The 19889-nt window shown below is 38.8% G+C and overlaps 1 protein-coding gene across 12 annotated transcripts in view; it reads right to left on the reverse strand.

Annotated features, from left to right (window-relative positions):
- BBX (BBX high mobility group box domain containing) overlaps nt 1-19889 on the reverse strand; it is a 274404-nt gene that overhangs the window by 25845 nt on the left and 228670 nt on the right. For all 12 annotated transcript variants that reach the window (XM_027582505.2, XM_027582499.2, XM_027582501.2 and 9 more), the window contains 3 exons: nt 12090-13098; nt 10732-10870; nt 7280-7428 (listed from right to left, as the gene is read on the reverse strand). In XM_027582505.2, coding sequence (XP_027438306.1) covers nt 7280-7428; nt 10732-10870; nt 12090-13098 — 1297 coding nt within the window. The remainder of the gene's footprint in view (nt 1-7279; nt 7429-10731; nt 10871-12089; nt 13099-19889) is intronic.

Consider the following 19889-nt stretch of genomic DNA (forward strand, 5'->3'; position numbering starts at 1 on the left):
CAATCTCTTTAGTAGTTATTGTTCTATTCAGACTGTGTATTTCTTCTTATTATCAGTTTTGGTAGTTTGTGCTTTCTAGGAATTGTCCATTTCACACAGGTTATCTAATTTATTGATATGTAACTGTTCATAGTATTCCTATCTAATCTGTTCCATTTCTGTAAGGTCAGCAGTAATGTCCCCTATTAGATTTTTTAACAGCTTTAGTATTCTCCTTCTTAATTGATCAGTCTAGCTAAACATTTTTCTAATTTGTTGCTCTTTTCAAAGAACCAGCTTTTGGTTTCATTGACTCTTTAATGATTTTCTATTCTTTATTTAATTTTATTAATTTCCTCTTTAATCTTTATCATTTCCTTTCTTCTACTTCCTTTAGGTTTCATTTGCTCTTTTTCTTACAATGTTTCAAGATAAGTCAGATTATTGATTTGAGCTCCTTTTTCTTTCTTGACATATACATTTATAGCTATAAACTGTGCTCTAAGCACTGTCTTAGTTGTATCCCATAAATTTTGGTATGTTGTATTTTCATTTTTATTCATCTCAAAGTGTTTTCTGATTTCCTTATTAATTTCTTCTTTCTTTTTATTTTTCTCTTTGATTTATTGGTTATTGAGTATATGTGCTGCCAAAGTGTCTTATTGGCTATTTAGAGCATATTGCCTAATCTCCACATATTTGTGAGTTTCCCAAACATTTTCGTGTTGTTGATTTTTAATTTCATTCCACTGTAATCAGACAACATAACTGAAATTACTTCAATCCTTTTAAATGTATTGGTTTGTTTTATGGCCTAGTGTATAGTACATTCTAGAAACTGTTCCAATGTGCACTTGAGAAGAATGTATAGTCTACTATTGATGGGTGGAGAATTCTACCTATAGGCAAAGCTTGGAGATACTGCAGGTTTGGTTCCAGACCATTGCAATAAAGCAAACATCGTAATAAACTGAAACAAATGAATGTTTTGGTTTCCCAGTGCATATAAAAATTATGTTTACACTATACCATAGTCAATATATTAACTGTTCAATAGCATTAGGTCTACAAAAAAATGTATATACTTCAATGAAAAGAGACTTTATTGCTAAAAAGGCTAACCATGGGACACGTGAGTGGCTCAGTTGGTTAAGCATCTGACTCTTAATTTTGGCTCAGGCCATGATCTTAGGATCGAGCCCTGCACTGGGTTCCACACTCAGCATGGAAATCTGCTTAAGATTCTCACTCTCCCTCTGCCCCTCCCCTGCTCTCTCTCTCTCTCTAAATAATAAAAATAAAATCTTTAAAAAATGCTAACCATTAACTGAGTTGTAATCATTGTTCACAGATCACCAAAGTATGACACAGAGACACCAAGTGAGTAAATGTTGGAATGCCGATAGACTTGCTTGACACAGTACTGGCACAGACCTTCAATGTGTAAAACAACACTGTATCTGTTAAGTGCAATAAAATGAAGTATACATGTATGTCTGTTAGGTCTAGTTAATGCAGAGTGTTCAAGTGTTCTCTTTCCTTGTTGATCTTTTGCCCAGTTGTTCTATCACACCTATTCTTTTTTCCATAGCACTTCTCACCTTCTAACACATTATATGCTTTGCTTACTGTTGAGGCTGGTACCCCAGGCATAATGTAACCACCATGGCAGCAGGGTTCTTTGTTTTCATTCACAGATATATTCTACATTCTGGAATGGTGTTTAGCAGATGACTGGTTCTGAACAGTATTTGCTGCATGAACAAAGTTCTTAAACCACTGGTTGGCAAAAAGTAAGAGCTCAAGAAATGACATCTGTAGCTATTATTACCGATAACAGAAGGTTGTGTAAGTGTTTTTTGATGACTACACCAAGCCATCCTTTTAAATAACCAAAAGCAAATACTTCTGGATTAGCTGGTGGTGGTTTGAAATAGAAATAGAAAATGACTTGTTGACTTCTTTTCAGGGAGGGGGGAAGTGAGCAACAAGGGAAAGAAAATAAATTTAACAAATACAAAAAATACATAGTGTGTGTACGTACTCCATTAATATCACAGGTATTCTCTATCATCCATTTACAATCACTGCCTCCTATGTATTTTAGACAACCAGGGAAACTCAGGGCTGGAGCACCTGAATGAGACATAGGCAGTCACGGAAAAGAGAAGTGGAAGAACGCAGAAAAACAATTCTGAGACCTCTTAGGACCATAAGGATGGATGAGATGGGTTAGGAAAGAAGCAAAGGATACGTATTTTCAGACCCAAACACACTCAGCAAAATCTGAAAAGTACAATTTAAGGACAAAGCTAAAGATAGAGGTTGTCAATTTTAACATGAGAAAAGAACATCCAGAGTGATTTAGTACACAGAGGAGCTTCTGTAAACTTTTATTTTTAAACCTCCTTGCTCCTAGACATCCCCCAAACTATAGCTATAAAACAAAACTTCAGATAAAGAAGAAAGTGACAAACTAGAAGAAGTAATAGACCAGATATAATTGCAGTCACTGAGAAGCAGCAATTTCAGTCAAGAAATGAACAATTTGACTTCTGTTCACCACTACGATACATATGTGTGATATTTTGTCTAAAGGAAAATAAAGTCAAAATTTCTAATAAACAGCACATACAAGGAAATTCGCTACCATTTTTTCCTTAGTTAATTATATTAACTCAGAAACATACCTGGAGGGAAAAGCAGGTAGGAAGTGAAAAGCGGAAGAGTTTTAGAAGGAATGGTTCAGAAAGCAAAAAATGCAATGGAGGGCGCCTGGCGGGCTCAGTAGGTAGAGCACGCAACTCCTGGTCTTGGGGTCGTGAGTTCCAGCCCCATGTTGCGGGCAGAGATTACCTTAAAAAAAAAACTGCAAGTCTTTCACTAAACTACTAGGTCATGTTCTGATCCCATCTCTTTCTTAATCTCCCTACCAAATTTCTTAAAAGACTGTTTGAGTCACCTCCTAATTCCTTAAGACAAAAATCACATGTGGCTGGCATGGAAACTAGCTGAGGAGTGGCTCTACCTTTGGGGAGGATAGCCTGTATGGTGATGATATCTGTCTCCTTTGCACCTAACTTCACAGCTGGGGAGAAAATGGAAAACCCCAATCTGAGAGGGTAAGAGGGCTACCACAGAGACATTAACAATAACCTTTCCAAAACATTAATGTTATTCAGGATTTGCTAAAACATGGACATTTTGGGGGTAAGGAGCTATCGTGACACAGAAGCCACTTCAGTATTAGCCTGGGGTGATCATTTCTCAAGATCCGCAGGTAAGGTGAATTAAGTGAACCTCGTTCTATAGAACTGTTGCAGGGAACAATGGTTATGTGTGACGTGAACAGTGGTGGCAAAGGCCCAGGTTCTATGGTTTCATGTTTCTAAGCTATAAAAAGAGAAGTTTTATTCTAAAACTAGGCTGTCATTTTTGTAATAGATACATAAATAATAAATAACCAATGAAACAATAAGTTCCTTTGTGATAATTTACAGCAAAGTGCTCCCAGCTGCTGGACATGTGGATCTGCTGACTTGAAGTCTGAGTGAACCAGCCACAATCAAGTTCCTGTCCCTCGGATTCAGTGAGGGGCAGGAACTACCTCACTGGGCTGTACATGAATGTCTTGTTAAGGAATTCAGTATGACATCAGGTAGTATACCTTTTATATCTGCAAATGTGCTGTCACCATGTTCCTGAAAATATTTGGTGGCAATGAAGATGCTCAAACAGTTAACAGGGCAAAATACAGAGTTCTGCCTAAACCGGAAGCTGTAACTTCCTGATATGAAGGGCTAATCGGGCTGACTTTAGCTCTTGGTCCTCTAACACTGAAAGTATCCTCAGTTTGGCTGAATCCCAAATGGGATTCCGCCCTCAACCTTTAATTTTGTAAACCTGCTTCTTTTATTACCATTGCGATTTTTTAAAATCTCAAATCCTTAATCATTGGGAATTCCAATCTTAAAATATAAACATGGATTGGAAGAAAAATGCGGACCACCAGCATGTTTGATAACAGGTTAAGGAGCAATGTGAGAAGACTGAAGAGATACAGAAGGAGAAGTGAAGTCAAGGGTCAAGCTGGGACATAATTTAAACACTCGAAGTTGAACTCAATTAACTTTTTTCTCCATGACCCTACTTTGTCTGAAAATTACTATTCTGTAGAGCACTCTGACTTCTGATACTTTTGTAAAAAGTGCTTCATACATTAACAATATACTTAAAATAATGTGTCAAAACCGACCTTTTAAGTTACAATTAGATTTAGACTTATATTTTAAAGCCTTCATTTGAATATATACAAGTAACTATGAGAGATAAACCAGAAAACACGCAGGTATGGGCTGCCTCGGCTGAACGGCACCAGAAGTTAGATGGATTTCAATTTACTAGGTAATCTGTTCTTAGAAGCAAAGGGAAATTCTTTCCCTAAGTCATCGAGCTCTGCCTCCTATAATGTAGCCTGAGCCCAGTCAGAGGAGGGGTGGCATGTAGTTATTTTCATCCACTTCTGTCGGAGAGTTTCTGACAAGCCCCATTATACAGACATGAGGGACAGGGCAGAGATAGTGGAGGGAACGCTAGACAAGAGGAAGAGACTCCTTGGAAACAGAGATATAAATAAGGAGGCCACTGGGACAGCAGAAGTGTAAACCCCAGCAGACACTATGTTGTTGAGATCTAGAACTATATACATGCATACATAACCATTTCCTCTAGACAGCATTAGAGAATAACTCTCTACATTTTATATAACCCGGAGCAGCTAAAAAAAGCCCATAGTATAAGGCAGGGGAAAATATAGTAATTGTTTAAGGATAAACACAGGAGAAACTATAGACAAAATACCAAATTGCTGGAGGAGAAATGAGGTTTCCTATGGACACACACTCTTTCATTAATAAACTAATGATCTTATACACAATTTTTGCTTTGAACAACTCATTATGCAAAGGTGTCAAGAGTCTAGAGTCTAAGAAAACAATCTCTATCCTCTGAGGATCAGGCAATTACAGCACAGCTGGTATGATAATTTCATTAATAACTTGTAGGATAGTACACTGGTGCTGTTAATGCCAAATTACAATTAGTTACAAATACTATTTCTTTAGTTTGCTAAAAAGAGAATGTATTGTTTAGATTCTGCTTTATTTTAACTGCATTTTGCTCCATGAGTCAGAATGCAGAGCAAAATCTAGTCTTGAAAGACTCCTACCTACGTAATTACTGATAGGCTGTAAGGACCCAGTGGCTCAGTGGCTTGAGAGGCATAACAGAAGAGTTAAGAGGACACTGTATGAGGTATAATCCAAAACTCCAAAAAGCTATTTCACATCAGAAGAAATACTGTTAATCTCAGCTGGGAGAGGAAAAATATATAACAGATAACTAAGACCCAAGAGAAGGTCTCATGAAAATAGATCCTAACTCAGGGTTTTATAGCTTTACAAAAATAAATCTATTGTTACATTCTCTGATAGATAATTTGGCCAACTTCAGGGCTTGAAAATGAATGTCTCAAACTACCGGGGGTGGAGGAAGAGAATACATCCTTAAGTATTAAGGATGTATTAAGTTCCATTTTACTGGCTTGTCAGGTATTTATCAGCAACTTTAAATCCAAGAATTATGGGAGCTCAAGGTAGCTGGGCATCTTTGGGCTCACGGACTACTTTGCCTATTCCTAGATGTCTCCAGGGCACAAAGACTGTCATTTCTTTTGGTAATCCATTATAGTACTCAGCTACCTACCTGTCAGCAAGGCTACTTTCTTTCTTTCCTACTTATCTTGGAAGATCTCGATACAACCCTATTTTATTTTCCCAGATGAGCAAACTTGGTGATGCAACATTTCTTTTTTAGTTCTTTATTCACTAGACTTGTTTTTATTGAACACAGAGGAAAACCGAGCTAATTCCGAAATCACTTTTACGTTCCTCTCTGCCTCTAATCAGGAAGGGGGAATTTTCTTCAGCTACACAGATCTATCTTGAGATACAGATCTCAAAGCGACCCTCCTCAGTTGTGTCAACTCCAGTGTGCAAAGGAGGTTTTTGGTCTTAAGGGAGAAAAGTTTAAGTTTCTTTAAAGAAAACATAATTTTTCCTAGACTTTCGTATAGTCCCTCTAAATCCATAAAATTGTGTCTGCTCATTAATATTTATCTCCGATCATTATCTATGAATGCTAGAATTTAGCAAGATTTATGCAAAGATATGTATCATATTATATCTTTCCACCTATCCATCTATCTAAAATACACCAAAAAAGGGTCTGATTTGACATGGAACAGGTAACAGGCAGCCACTTTTGCAGAGTAATTAAAAAAAACTCTTCCATCAAATCCTGCAAGCAACAGAAACCCTGACACGCAAGTTCTTCATCTCTCCATTCACTGTCCTTACAGGAGACTAAGAGAATGAAGTCTTTCACATCTGTATGGAAAACTAGAGGTACATTTCCCCACCAATCTTGAGACCTAAGTAAAATCAGAATACAAGTTTCTCCATAAGAGCAGTGCCATCATTTTGGGGAGGACAATCATTTATTGTGCTTGAATGTCCTGAGCAGGCTCCGATGCTTAGAACCCAAGCCCCCACCTGACATATAATGGTGGTCTCACACTCTTCAAAACCCCCCTCTGAACTAGTGTTGCCCTTGATGAATGCTGATACCCACCCAAGTCATGCAGATAATTTTGAAAGCTTCCCTGATACCCACAGGGAAGAATCTGATATTCTTCAAAATGAACACGCTCAAATAGTATTTTTCTAAACTTAACAAAACCACTTTCAATGTATTGCTGGAGGATTATTTGCATTTGGCTTTATTTTCATTTGGTCCAGACTGCTGGTAAAGAATGGAGTACTCTGATTAGGCACTTAGAAGGATTTCACAGTCCCAGGGTCGAACCTGTCACAGATACAGCAAACAGAGGAATTAGGCTTGGCCAGCAGTTTCTGCTCAAGAAAAGCGCCACATCTCCAAGTCAGAACTCTGGAGAGCAGAAAGTCAAAGACCATGTGTAACACTTAGCTACACCTTTCAGGGCCAATGTGCAGGCTGAGATGGCAGAGAACAGAGGCTGAGGAGGATTAGGAGGGAAAGAAGGGAGCGAGAAGTGAGGCAGGAACCATACTAATAATTCTGGAAAGCAAGCTAAAATTCCATCTGGTTACTGCCTCACTGCCTCAGTCTAAATCCAATTACGTATCTAGAGGGAGTTGCAGAAGCACCAAAGAGCAGTGAGATACCGGCCTCTCGGCAGGAGGCATAACACACATCTAACCTTTGCTGGTTTTAGTCGGTTCTGAGGACATGTTTCCAGTCTTCTTCTTTTTCCTTGGGACAGGTATGCATTTCCGGTCAAATGTAACAGGACTATATTGAGGGAGGCTGTTGAATTTTTTTTCAAATTCTTCATCCAGCTTTGCTGAGCTAATAAGAGAAGGGGGATGGCTTCGATCAGCACATGACAAAAATATTTAAACAGAAAATGATACAAGATAGATTTTAAGATATTCCATTTGAAAACAGGGTCCCTGAGAATTAGGGCACTGTTCATAAACTCTGTGCAAGGACAAAAACATCTGTTCAGAAATGCTTGAGAAGATTTATCAGCACAGCTTTCTCAGTCAATTCCCATGAAAGGTTATCTTATTGCCTTAGAAAAGCAGAAACATTATTTAAAATATAAGAATATTTTTGAAGTTCTCTCCATTGGCACGGCCATTTTTCATTAAATTCAATACAATGCATATTCCATCCAGACAAGTTTCTCATTCTAAAGATTCGTATATATTATCTATATTGGCAAGCTTATTGGCAATAGGGTATAGATCGGTACTTCTTTTTAAGAAAATATTTATTGAGGGGCGCCTGGGTGGCTCAGTCGTTAAACGTCTGCCTTCGGCTCAGGTCATGATCCCAGGATCCTGGGATCGAACCCCACATCGGGCTCCTTGCTCAGTGGGAAGCCTGCTTCTCCCTCTCCCACTCCCCCTGCTTGTGTTCCCTCTCTCGCTCTGTCTGTCAAATAAATGAATAAATAAAATCTTTTTTTAAAAAAAGAAAGTATTTATTGACTAGTACTTGATTAAAACATATCCAACACACAAAGAAAACACAAACAAAAACTCTGAATATCAGAAAAATTCCGGAGAGTTGACCAGGATGACGATAAAGCACTCAATGACAAGGAAAGCCAGTTTTCAATGAACATGGTGGTGGAGAGACAGATGTGCTTTAACACAAACCACGGATGACTTCAGAAATGGCACCAGCAAAGCTGGGAAATCCTTGGGCTGCTTCTGACTGTCTCTAAGGCCCCCACCGAGTCATGGCAGCATGCCTGCTGGATCCTTGCTGAGACTTATTAACTAAGATGAAACCCAAACAGATGGGAGTAGCTACAGCAGAACGGCTGTGCGTCCTGGATGCAAAATGGAAGGCATTCTGGGAAGAGAGCAGCCTTGAGTTAACTTACAAGAAGCTAATGGCTCATGTGTTGAGCTGCTACGTAGGGGTTGTACTTGAGGTGTGTCCACCTAAAACTGTTCTGTTTGGAGGAATATATAAGAGTTGGGCAGCAGAGACAAGACGGTCTGAAGACCATCAGAATGGCCGATGGAAAACGGCCGTTACTCAGTTCTATCAGAGCAGGGAGGGTGGTAGCTGCGGGTGACGCTCCGGCATTAACAAAATCCTTCTTCATCCAGTTCAAAGACGTTTACACCAATGGAAAATCAGACAGTAACCAGATACTATCAGAAAGGGATCTATAATTTGTGAATTTCTCAGATAATGTGAAAAACCAAAGAAAATTAGGAAAATGTGAGCTAGAACTCATAAGATCCCTTGGGGTTTTTTTTTTCCTTTTTTCACCTAGAATAATGATCTATGTTTTTCTTGAGGAGGGCTGTAAGATTAGAACTGCCAATACTCAGTGAATTTTTCTTGGTTACAAATAGCACATTTTCTGTGATAAAGGGGTTAACATGCTCATTTAGAAATCTCAGAGAAGACTGATAGGAACTGGCATTTCTCACTGCTCATCCACTATGTTGGCGTGTTCTAAACAAAGCAGACCCAGAAAGTCTAATTCTGACAGGCCTGTATGAAGTGGGGGTGGGGGAGGAAATAGCAAAGACCAGAGGTTTACTGTCGATTAGAGCCTACAGAAAAACCACACTCCCAGTTACATACATGTGCCTTCCTTAGAAATGATTGAAACAAAAACAACCCACACACCAATCTCTTTTCAGACACAGATTTTCAAAAGATTGTTTCACTTTTCTTGTTCCCAAAGAAGACTGGAGGAAACACTTCTCTCACAGTGTCAGCCCTTTCTAATGGAAGCATCAGAAACCTTTTGGCTGGAGAGTCTTAATGCCTGCTTTATTCCCCCAGGACTTCACAATGTCTACAGTGGGACCTGCTCCTCTCTGTGACTAGACCCACAGGGCACTGGTAGTTCCAGAAGATACAGAGCATCGGTCCTGAACTCAGTGGTCACATTTTTTTTTAGGAAATCCTGCATTTGAAAATACCATTTGACGATACTGAATATAAGAATTTTTATGTCATTGTTTAAGCATAGTGTAGGCAAAACTAATGTGAACTGCTCTGGACATTTAAAATATTAAAAAGGAAATACATAAAAGTTATAAAAAATATCACCTTAAAATAAATAATCCTGAGGAATTTCACAATATGAGAAATAATTTCCACTCTCCTACTACTTTGTGATGACCTAGAGCCTTAGAATTAACCAGATTTTAAAGCTCTGTAACTTCCGAGGAAAAAAATATATTATTCCACTAACAGAAATGCAAATATTTATGAATAAACCAAATACAATACTCCCAGTGCATGGAATTTGCATACCTTTAAACACACATGAAAAAATATGGAAAATATAAAAATGTACTTATTTCTATTCAATGTATTCTTTTCAAATTGGGCTAATAAGAAATCTCGAAGGATTTTTAAAATACTACTACTGAATATGCAGATGCTTCCCTCACCAGTATAAAGTATTGACTCTCCTAACAAAATGTTTTATATTAAGATTGGTATTAAGAATCTTTGGAATAACATTAAAAATGAAGTAATCCTTAACGATACTTACTCAAGATAACTTGATGTATGTTATTGCTTGATACTGCATTTCAACACATAATTAATTACTGAATATTCTCTGTAGCAGGAGAATAGTCAATCTAACATTTTTATCTTACAGCAATAGATCATGGTTTAAACAAAAAAGGTTAGAGGTAGAAACATAATTTTATTTACCTTACATTTTTGAGCTGTCGTCTTATTTTATAAACATATGTACATAACCTTTAGAAATATTAAATAAAATATGTACAGTAAGTAAGGGGGCAAAATGTAAACATGTTTATAGAATACCCATTGTAAACCTCAGATGGGAAAATGTGTCCTGGCAATATTAAAGGATTTATAATGTCACACCACTAATACATGGTGGGCCTCAATTCAAACTCAGGCTTACATCCAAAATCTACATACATTATACTAGACCTAAAATGTGAATGACAGTGTCACTCACACAACCACATTACCAGCAGGAACATGTGACACATTAGATTTCTATTCTTTTACTGTGCTCATGAAGACCGTAGTAAGTGCTGAATGAATACTCAAGAAGAAGCAGTTAGTGATTTCTGTTTACACTTGGGGTCTATGCAGTGTGCTGATGTGCTCACAGGCACTTACCCAAGGAGAGAATCTTCCTTTGGCTTTGTCTTCTTGAACTTCTTGCTCCCACTGGTCCCACTCTGGTTAAACGTCCAGCTTTCTTCATTCCAACACCCTTCATGGTCAGAGGAGTTTCCTTTTCCTGAGCTTCGTTTCCCTAAGGACATTTAAGAGAAAGAAGGCAGTTGGTACACTGGGATGAGGTTGCCTCACAAGTGATTTGTTGACCCCCCAGGTATCATTTGCATGATGCTATTTATAACCGTTTCAATTTCAGAGTCCTCTAAGTGGTTCATGATGGACCACCTTTAATAATACAACATGCAAAACAGTGTATAGCCTCTGAGATCCGTTGTCTTGTCATAACACAACAGGTAGTGTGTGTACTGCGTGACTCCAGAGACAGACTAACTCCTACCAGCTTTTCCATTAGAGAATCAGACTAAGGTGTAGAAGCCCTTTGCTGGTGGGCATTATTAATTTTAATTTCCCTAGGACTTTATTGGAATGATATCCCTGGAGAACTATGTACTCCCAAAGATCTTCATTCAGGCCTTGTTAGACCCATTAGTCACACATCTCTGAGTTGGAATTAAGCTTGGCAAGAGGTAATTCCCATAGCCAGATGCTATATTTTAAAACAGATGAATTTATGAAAAACACTCTGTGAAATAAAGGTATACACATGGACTGGCTTAGTGTTTTAAAGAGCCCTTCAATTCAATTATAGTTTTGAGTACCTAATGGAGAGGGCTAGATAAGTTACTTGCTTTTGGAGCCTATAGGTCAACATTCTGCCAAATATATTTGCTTGATTCAGGGAATTCTTTCATCAGTTTTAAAAACCAGACTAAGAGCTCCAACCACACAGTGCTGATCCTTCAAAACAAGAAGCCAGGGCATATCAGTTAAAAAAAAAAAAAGATCTGAATTATTTTGAACACATATCCTGAGAACTACGCATAAAAAGAATACAAAGTCGGGCGCCTGGGTGGCTCAGTTGGTTAAGCGACTGCCTTCGGCTCAGGTCATGATCCCAGGGTCCTGGGATCGAGTCCCATATCAGGCTCCCTGCTCAGCAGGGAGTCTGCTTCTCCCTCTGACCCTCTTCCCTCTCATGCTTCTATCTCTCATTCTCTCTCTCTCTCAAATAAATAAATAAAATCTTTAAAAAATAAAAAAAAAAAAAAAAGAATACAAAGTCTCCTCAGTGGTGTAGGTAAAATGACAGATGTATATGATCTATAAGCCATAAAGAACTGTACAAATGTAAAATACTGTACTATACTGTTCTTTATGGCGGTTCTTCTCAATGAGTTTAAAGGAGAAAATTGCTAGGTTTCCATAGTCTTTTCATTTTTGCAGAAGTCACTTACCTCTGTCAACATTAGCTCGCAGAGAGGTGAGCATGCCTTCAGACACCAGGGTTTTATAAAGAGCACCTTTGCAAGACCTCTCAGATTTCCGGGAGCCACAAGTCTCTATTTTTCTGTGACAGTCACTTTCCTCAGGCTTGGCCTGTCCCGACAGGCTGGGTGGTAATGCCTCCTCCGTGGGGGTCAACGGTTCTGCTTTTATACCCTCTGGCACCTCACCAGAAATGTTCTTGCTGGCAGAAATACTAATGAAATCTGGAGGTCTTGACTCTTTGGTGGTGTCTGAGGATTTCTCCTTTGACATTTTCTTCTCTCTTGATTTCACTTTTTTCTTTGGTGGCTTGGCATCCAAAATGCTTCCCTTGCCACTTGAGGATGTGCGGACCTTCTTGCGAGGGCTTTCTCCAAGTTTCTCAATGCCCCAGTCTCCCTTTGCAACAGCTTCAATGGTGTAGATGACACTCTCGATGTCCGACTCTGAAGACTGCCTCTTTTTGCAAGTCTTCTTGGGTGTGGATTTATCATTTCCATGTCGATCCATTTTGCTTTTCTTCTTTTTCTTTTTTAGCTTCTCTGGTTTGTTTAATGCTGTGGGATCTTCAATGATCATAATTCCATGAGGATGGCACATGTGATCCTTTCTACTGGGAACATCGCTTATTATGATTTTGCTACTGGCAGAATAAGAAAAATCAGGGAAGTGACTACACTGTTGATCTTCCTCTAGTTCTTCCTTTTTAATTTCTTTGGGATCTTCCATTTTTATATCCATTATATCATCCATTTGCAGCTCCTCAAAATTTCTTAGCTCCTTAGAATCTCTGATATTTTCCTTAGCTGATTTTTCAAATTCTGCTTCTTTCTGTAACCTGGCTTCATCTGTTTTCTCCATTTTTATTTCTCTTTGTTCCTTTCCCTTCTCCAATTCTTTAATTCTTCCACCATCTGATTCTTTTGCCTTTATTAGCTTTGAGTCCTCCATTTTAACCCCCTCCGATGCCAGACACATCTAAACGGTTCAAACAAAAATGGGAGAATAGCAAAAAATAGCCTTATTATTCTATACTTGAAATTAGCTTAAACTTTGAAAGTCTATCCCTCTTAAAAAATAATCAAGACAAACTTGACAATGATCAGTCCACTTCTGCCAAACTAATGTAAATGACTCAAATTAATACAAGGCTTTAGGCATTATGATATATTCATTAAACTCTGGACAAAAATATACTCGAATTCTCATTTTCCAGCTTCATCAGAAACTTTTTCTGTGAAAACACGATTTGGGAGAATGAAGATGGGCTCCAGAGTTGGAAGACTGGAGTTTGAGTCTTAGTTTTGCTACATGCTTACTTTGTGGTCTAGAATGAGAATGAGACATTTCACCCCTCACTTCTCCGTTGTCTTTGTAAAATAAAAAGGATGGTAAGAATAGTTGTCTCAGAGGATTCTGTGAAGTCTAGAGGAGACAATATACTGATGGCAGTACTGACCAAATGATCCCCAGGATGTTCAGATGTTTGCCTTTTCTTTTTTCTTGGGGAAATGAGAAAAACAGCAACATTTTTTACCTATCCAGTTGAAATTAGAAATGAGAAGATGACTCATTAAATAACTACAGAAGGTTGTGGTTAATGAAAAAGACATTACAGTCCTCAGATGCTGACAGATAAGCTGAGGATCGCAAAAGTGCTTAAAACTAAGTGGTGGTGGTTGCTTTTTTGTTTTTTTTTAAAGACTCACTGGATGGCAGACTTGATCTGAACTTACTTGCCTGCAAATTCTGACCAGAACTAATGTGAAATTGCTTAACGTCTTAATTCATCACACATAACGGGACTATTCATATGCTTTTGCTATCAGAATCTTCATGCATTTGCATTATGCTCTGGGGGAATTAACTGCATAGTGTAAGATGCATATACCATTATCATTTTCCTAAAATCTGAAAAATTCTGAATATCAAAACACATCTGGCAGCAATTTGGTTATGTTTTTAAACTCTCCAAATTTCACACATAGGACCTTAAAGAAAACTCTTGCCATCTTCCTAAATCCAGCTCCTAGGTACTTCAAAACTTCAATCTAAAGCAATTTTCTGAAAGGGGAAAATGCAGCTTATTGTAAAATTTATTTTCAATACCTGGATTTTCATTCATAAACATTTCCTGCAGGGCTCCCAAGTGCCAAGCCCCACGCAGGACCCTAAAGATACAAAGATCACCCTCTGGGGTCAGAGTTAGTTTGTGGGGGACATGGTTAAATACACCAAGAAGGTTGGAATGATCAGTAAATATGGGACCTGTTATTGTTGCCTCCCTCAGAAAAATGGTAAAGAAAATTGAAATAAGCCAGCATGCTCAGTACACCTGCTCTTTCTGTGGCAAAATCAAGATGAAAAGATGAGAGGTGGAGATGGGGCACTGTGGTTCTTGCATGAACCTGGTAGCTGATGTGCCTCGACCTACACGATCCCTTCTGCCGCCAAAGTAGCATCTGCCATCATCAGTCTGAAGGAACTGAAAGACCAGCAGCAGATGCTCCACCATGTGAAACTCTGCTAGCCTATAATAAATGGGTTAATTTATGTAACCAAAAAAAAAAGAATACAAAGATCAATAAGTTCCCCTCTCTGCCTCTGAGGATTCATCATGAGGCTGACGATGAAGATTATTAGGCCAAGGGCAGCACAGAAGTTCTGAGCCACTGTTCATTTTACCTATTTTGTATTAGCAACCTAGAGGTAAAAGAGTATTGGGTTTTCTGAGCCCCCAAATCAAGCACATGAGTAGGAAATTAATACTTTAAAAAAAATCACTAGTTTATCAAATGGCAAATTAATCAGAAATGTTAACATCCATATAACTCATTTTTGAAACAGATAAGGTGTTCAATTAAATATCAGATCCTCTTTTACCTCATTTTTCCCCTTAGTACTTTCAATGCATTTCAAATCTTTCTGTGAGAATTATAATTGGTAAGTCTGAGAAGAGAGTGGAGAAGGGGGAAGGGAGGCAGATCATGCAAGTTTTTTAAAAAATGAACAATGGCAAGAACACCCAGCCCTTCAGATCATTCACAGGGAAGATCTGAAATAGTATGGATTCATGACAGAGCTATCCTTTTTGGGAAATCGTGTAAGTTAACTTTTAGACCTCAGCAAATAATTATGAAAATGGAGAACTTCCCTTTAGTAAACCTTACCAGACATAAGATCAAAGCAAAAATGTTACGTTAATTCTGAAACACTGATACATTTAATCTTCGCTGCATGTTTTACTCTCATCGGAGAATTTGCTGTTTTTGCATCAATTCTGAAATAATTTTTATTTTCCTTTCTCAACTATCCTAGCCCTTCATGAATAACTATCCCACACGGAGACAGAGACTATGCCAGTTCTGGAAATAAGACCTGAAAGGCATCCTCAAGGTAAATTTAATCAGCCACCATCACTCTGGTGACCTTAAATAAGTCATTTCAGGAGCCATGTCCCATACGGGCACTGGTTTTTATGGTGGGATGCCAACAGTTTGTACTTGCATAGGTTCATCTTAGCAAACCTAATAATACTTTGCAAACTCCATTCTCTGCTTCAATGTATTTCAAAATGATTCTCCTCATCACGCCTGATAGGATTCCACAGCTAGGAATGAAATGAAACAAATGCAGACATTCACTCTGGGGACATATTCCAAGAAATAGCATAATATTTCTTGTGGAGGTAATTACACCAGGCACTAGTCATGCTTTACTTCCTTGTTTAGGGCTCTTAAAAGTTTCTTTCCCCCCCACAAATAGAGTATGTTAATCCTAAATTATAAGAAAAACAATTACATTGCTGGAAGTAAAACTATAAAAATAAAACAAATAGCTCCGAGTCAAAAACTACAAATCATAAATCTCATGAACCAAAAACCAAAACAAACACAATCAGAGTCTCAGAGCCAGGTATCATTCTAGGTTACCTAATTTAACATCCTTCCCCATGCAGAAATTCATTTTACTACAAAATTTCCAAGACTTAATTATCCAACTTTTTGTACTAAGACAGTGACCATATTAGAGGGCAGTTCTCTCTGAAATCTTTAAAATTTTAAGGAAAACTATCATTCTGTCAATACTAGTTGTTTTCTGAAGTCACATAAAGTAATCCACTCTCATGTGACAGACTTCCAAATCCTGGAAGACAGATGTTATGTTCCCGTAAGTCTCTTCTCCTGGCATAATGTCCCAGTTCCCTTAACTGCCCATCACACATAAAGGCCTCCTGACCTTTCAAAAGTTGGGACCCTCCCCTCTTATCTATACGCAGTACTGGGGTCCTGAAGCGACAGCTGCGCTTTACTGAAATAAGCTGGATTCAGGACCAAGTACCACGGTGCTTGCCCAAGGCCCCACTTTGACTTGAATCCACATGAGGAAACAAAGGCTGAGAAATGGGGCAACAGTACACTGTGACACAAAAGTGTAGACACAAAACTTTACATAAAAAGCTTCACAAGGGCTGGGGAACATGGATCTTTCTTAGAGTAAGTTCCTGGTCTTCCGTAAGCGTCTAGATGAGAAATGACAACTTGTCAGCTTATAGAGACACATTTATCTTCTAATGGGGCCCAAAGATCAATCTCTTCCAGCCCATTAAAAAAAAATAAGTCAGGGCTCCTGGGTGGCAAGGTAGGTTAAGTGTTTGACTCTTGGTTTTGGCTCAGGTTGTGAGCTCAGGGTTCTGAGATGGAGCCCTGAGTCGGGCTCTGTGCTCAGCGGGGAATTTGCTTCTCTCTCTCCCTGTGAATGTACATGCACGCCCTCTCTGTAATAAATCTTGGGACGCCCGGGTGGCTCAGTTGGTTAAGCGGCTGCCTTCAGCTCAGGTCATGATTCCGGGGTCCTGGGATCAAGTCCCGCACTGGGCTCTCTGCTCAGGGGGGAGTCTGCTTCTCCCTCTGCCTGCCGCTCCCCATCTGTGCACACACTCTCTCTGACAAGTAAATAAAATCTTTAAAATAAAATTAGTAAGTCTTCAAAAAAAAAAAAAAAAGTCATACTTCTGGCTTGGTCAATGAAAAGCCTGGATATCTTTACCCATATAATATGCTGGGAAGCTTGGTCTCTCCTCTTCTATAGTTTTTGTACATAGATGTGAGATTTTCCATTTTTCCTTATAAAGTTTATCCTTTCGAACTCTGAATTACATTACTTTCCATCTGTATTATGGATACATTTGATAAAGCTGCTTTTTATGTCTTCATCCAAATCTCTGGTCATGTTGAATAGGAAATGGCCAAGGACAGACAGAGCCTTCTGGCTGACTTCGAGAGCCCTATCATCAGGTTTATTTGAACATTAATGAACTTCAGCAATCAAAGAATGTTTTATAATCCAGTCTAAATTACCCCCATTTTGTTCACAAGGATATCGTAAGATTATGTGTCAAAAGTCTTGCTGAAATCGATACAGTATGCCAACAGCATGCTCAGCCTATTTTATAACCATACTAAATGGAAAATGAAAATGGCTTGTATACCAGTCAGGGTCTAATTAGGCAAACAGAAACAACTTAAAGCCTATGTAGCAGAGGGACTTTAATGCAGGGAATAGGTTGGTTACACAGGTCACAAAGAACAGGAGGCTGGTGAGGCAATCCAGGGGCTGGCAACAGCAGGAACAAATGGGGGAAGAAGGAACCATGGTGGGCCTAACTGGAGGGAGCTGAGCACAAGGAAGAGATGTTACCTTTGCTCCACCCCCAGCCCTCCTCACCCCTTCCCTGCACATCCTGGCCTCGCCCTCCCCTGCAGCCCTTATTTTCCCACCAGAGTCTCCCACTGGCTGAACCCAGCTGGAAATCAAGGGGACACGAGCACCCAGGAAAGGCAATCTGCAGCCACCAGGGATATGAACCACCGGAACAGACTCTGGAATAGCACATCTGAAAAGGACCTTTCTGGGGGAGACCTTAACTCCCGGTTTTTATATTCTCCTCTAGGAGTTCAAACACCTTATTATCAGAAATAATTTTCAGAAGTCTCTAGGAATTAAGAGTCTGTATTTCTACATAAAACAACCTGGCAACAGCCATGGATGTAGTAACTCTTAGACGATGCCATCACTCTGAGATATGAGCAAATTCTCTATCTTGAGAAGCTCTTTCATAAGGCAGGGATCTTGGAGCCAGACTGTCTGGGACTGCAGACTGACTCTGGCCTCTGATTTGCTCATTTTCTATAAACCTTTCTGTGCCTTAGTTTCCCTATCTATAAAACATCTTAGGAACACTGTGAGGTTCAATGAGCTGCCCATGCGCAGCACTTGAAATAGTGCCTGGTACAGAGCAAGAAGAAACGTATTCTGACAACCATCCCTCTGCGGCCTTGCAGAATGGATATTAGCTACTGGCAGTAACAGTACTAGTCCTATGGGTATCATTAGTAGCTGCCATGGCCCTGGTACACTAAGTACTTTGTTCTAATTTTTTTCATTCCAGGGTTGAGTCATTCTATAATTGGGGAGAAAAACATATACAACAAAATCAGATGCGAGATCTTAAATCAGTTATCTTTCACGAAGCTACTCTTATTAAACATACAGTTAAGCTCAGTTCTACTACTGGGTACACACATCTACTTTCATTGACTTTTGAGTGCATTTATCAATTAACTTCAGTGAGACTTATGAAAGTGCATACAAACTACATTCTGTTCACATGTATGGACATGCATACAGATTAGCACACAGTGGACACAGAAGAACATAAATCAGTGTGAACTCAAGTGAATAAAACTGCATTGTGGGAAGCACAGAATTAATGTCTGTTATTAATTAGTCAAGTTGCCCTTAATGGAGGGTTGGTTGTTAATCAAGCCTTGAAACAGAATATGCCTTAGCAAATGACAATTTATTCTTCTATTATTATTTTAAATTGAACAATAACCTTCTTTAAATGTGAGGATGTAAAATGTCTGCAGGACACCTTCTAGATGGAATTCCCACGGCTGTATTCAAAGAAGTCAGAATGTTAATGTTTTAAATCAAATGCCTGGCATAAATACTCGATATCTATTGTCTATTCCCTCAGGCACTATATATATTTTTTGTAACTATAACTCAGGGGGCACAAAATTGATCCTGTTCACCTTTGTATTCTCCTCCAAGGATCTCTCCTAGTACCTTTCAAAAAGAAGGCATTCCACAGATAACTGTGTCGAATTGAATGGTTCATTAGCTCAGAAGTAACTGAGGAATCTAAAATCCATTCTGATTCATACCAAAAAAGTTACCTTACAAGTCTGTAAAAAAAAAACAATGCTAATTAGGACCCGCATTCACACTGTCCTTACTTACGCTTCCCAAGAGCAACGGTGAAAAATAATCACCAAAATTTTAGTTTTACTTCGGATAACTGAAACCTTATTGAAGTTTCTCACTGTTCTGTATAGTTAGAATGGCCCGACACTGATGTGCTGGAAGAAAAGGCCAACTCATCCCCAAAAGAAAAATGAAAACCAGTATGCTGGAACTGAGATTCTACAGGACACAGATACTGGGCAGATGTATAAAAAATTATCCTTTTCAAAATGATCACAAAGAAAACTTTCAGGAGGAATATCGAAGGGGTGAGATAAAATGTGCAATGGAGGGATTATTTTTTATGTGCCTGGGTTCAAGGAGATTGCCATTTTCGGTACAGCGAAGATCATGACACAGGCTCAGGGTTTGTTATTGGGGACTACAGAGACATAATAAATCTGTGCTGAGCAAGCTTTTATCTCTTTGAATCAAAGACATTCTAAAACGTATTCCTT

The sequence above is a fragment of the Zalophus californianus genome, chromosome 1 (genome assembly GCF_009762305.2).
Source record: "Zalophus californianus isolate mZalCal1 chromosome 1, mZalCal1.pri.v2, whole genome shotgun sequence".
Classification (NCBI taxonomy): domain Eukaryota; kingdom Metazoa; phylum Chordata; class Mammalia; order Carnivora; family Otariidae; genus Zalophus; species Zalophus californianus.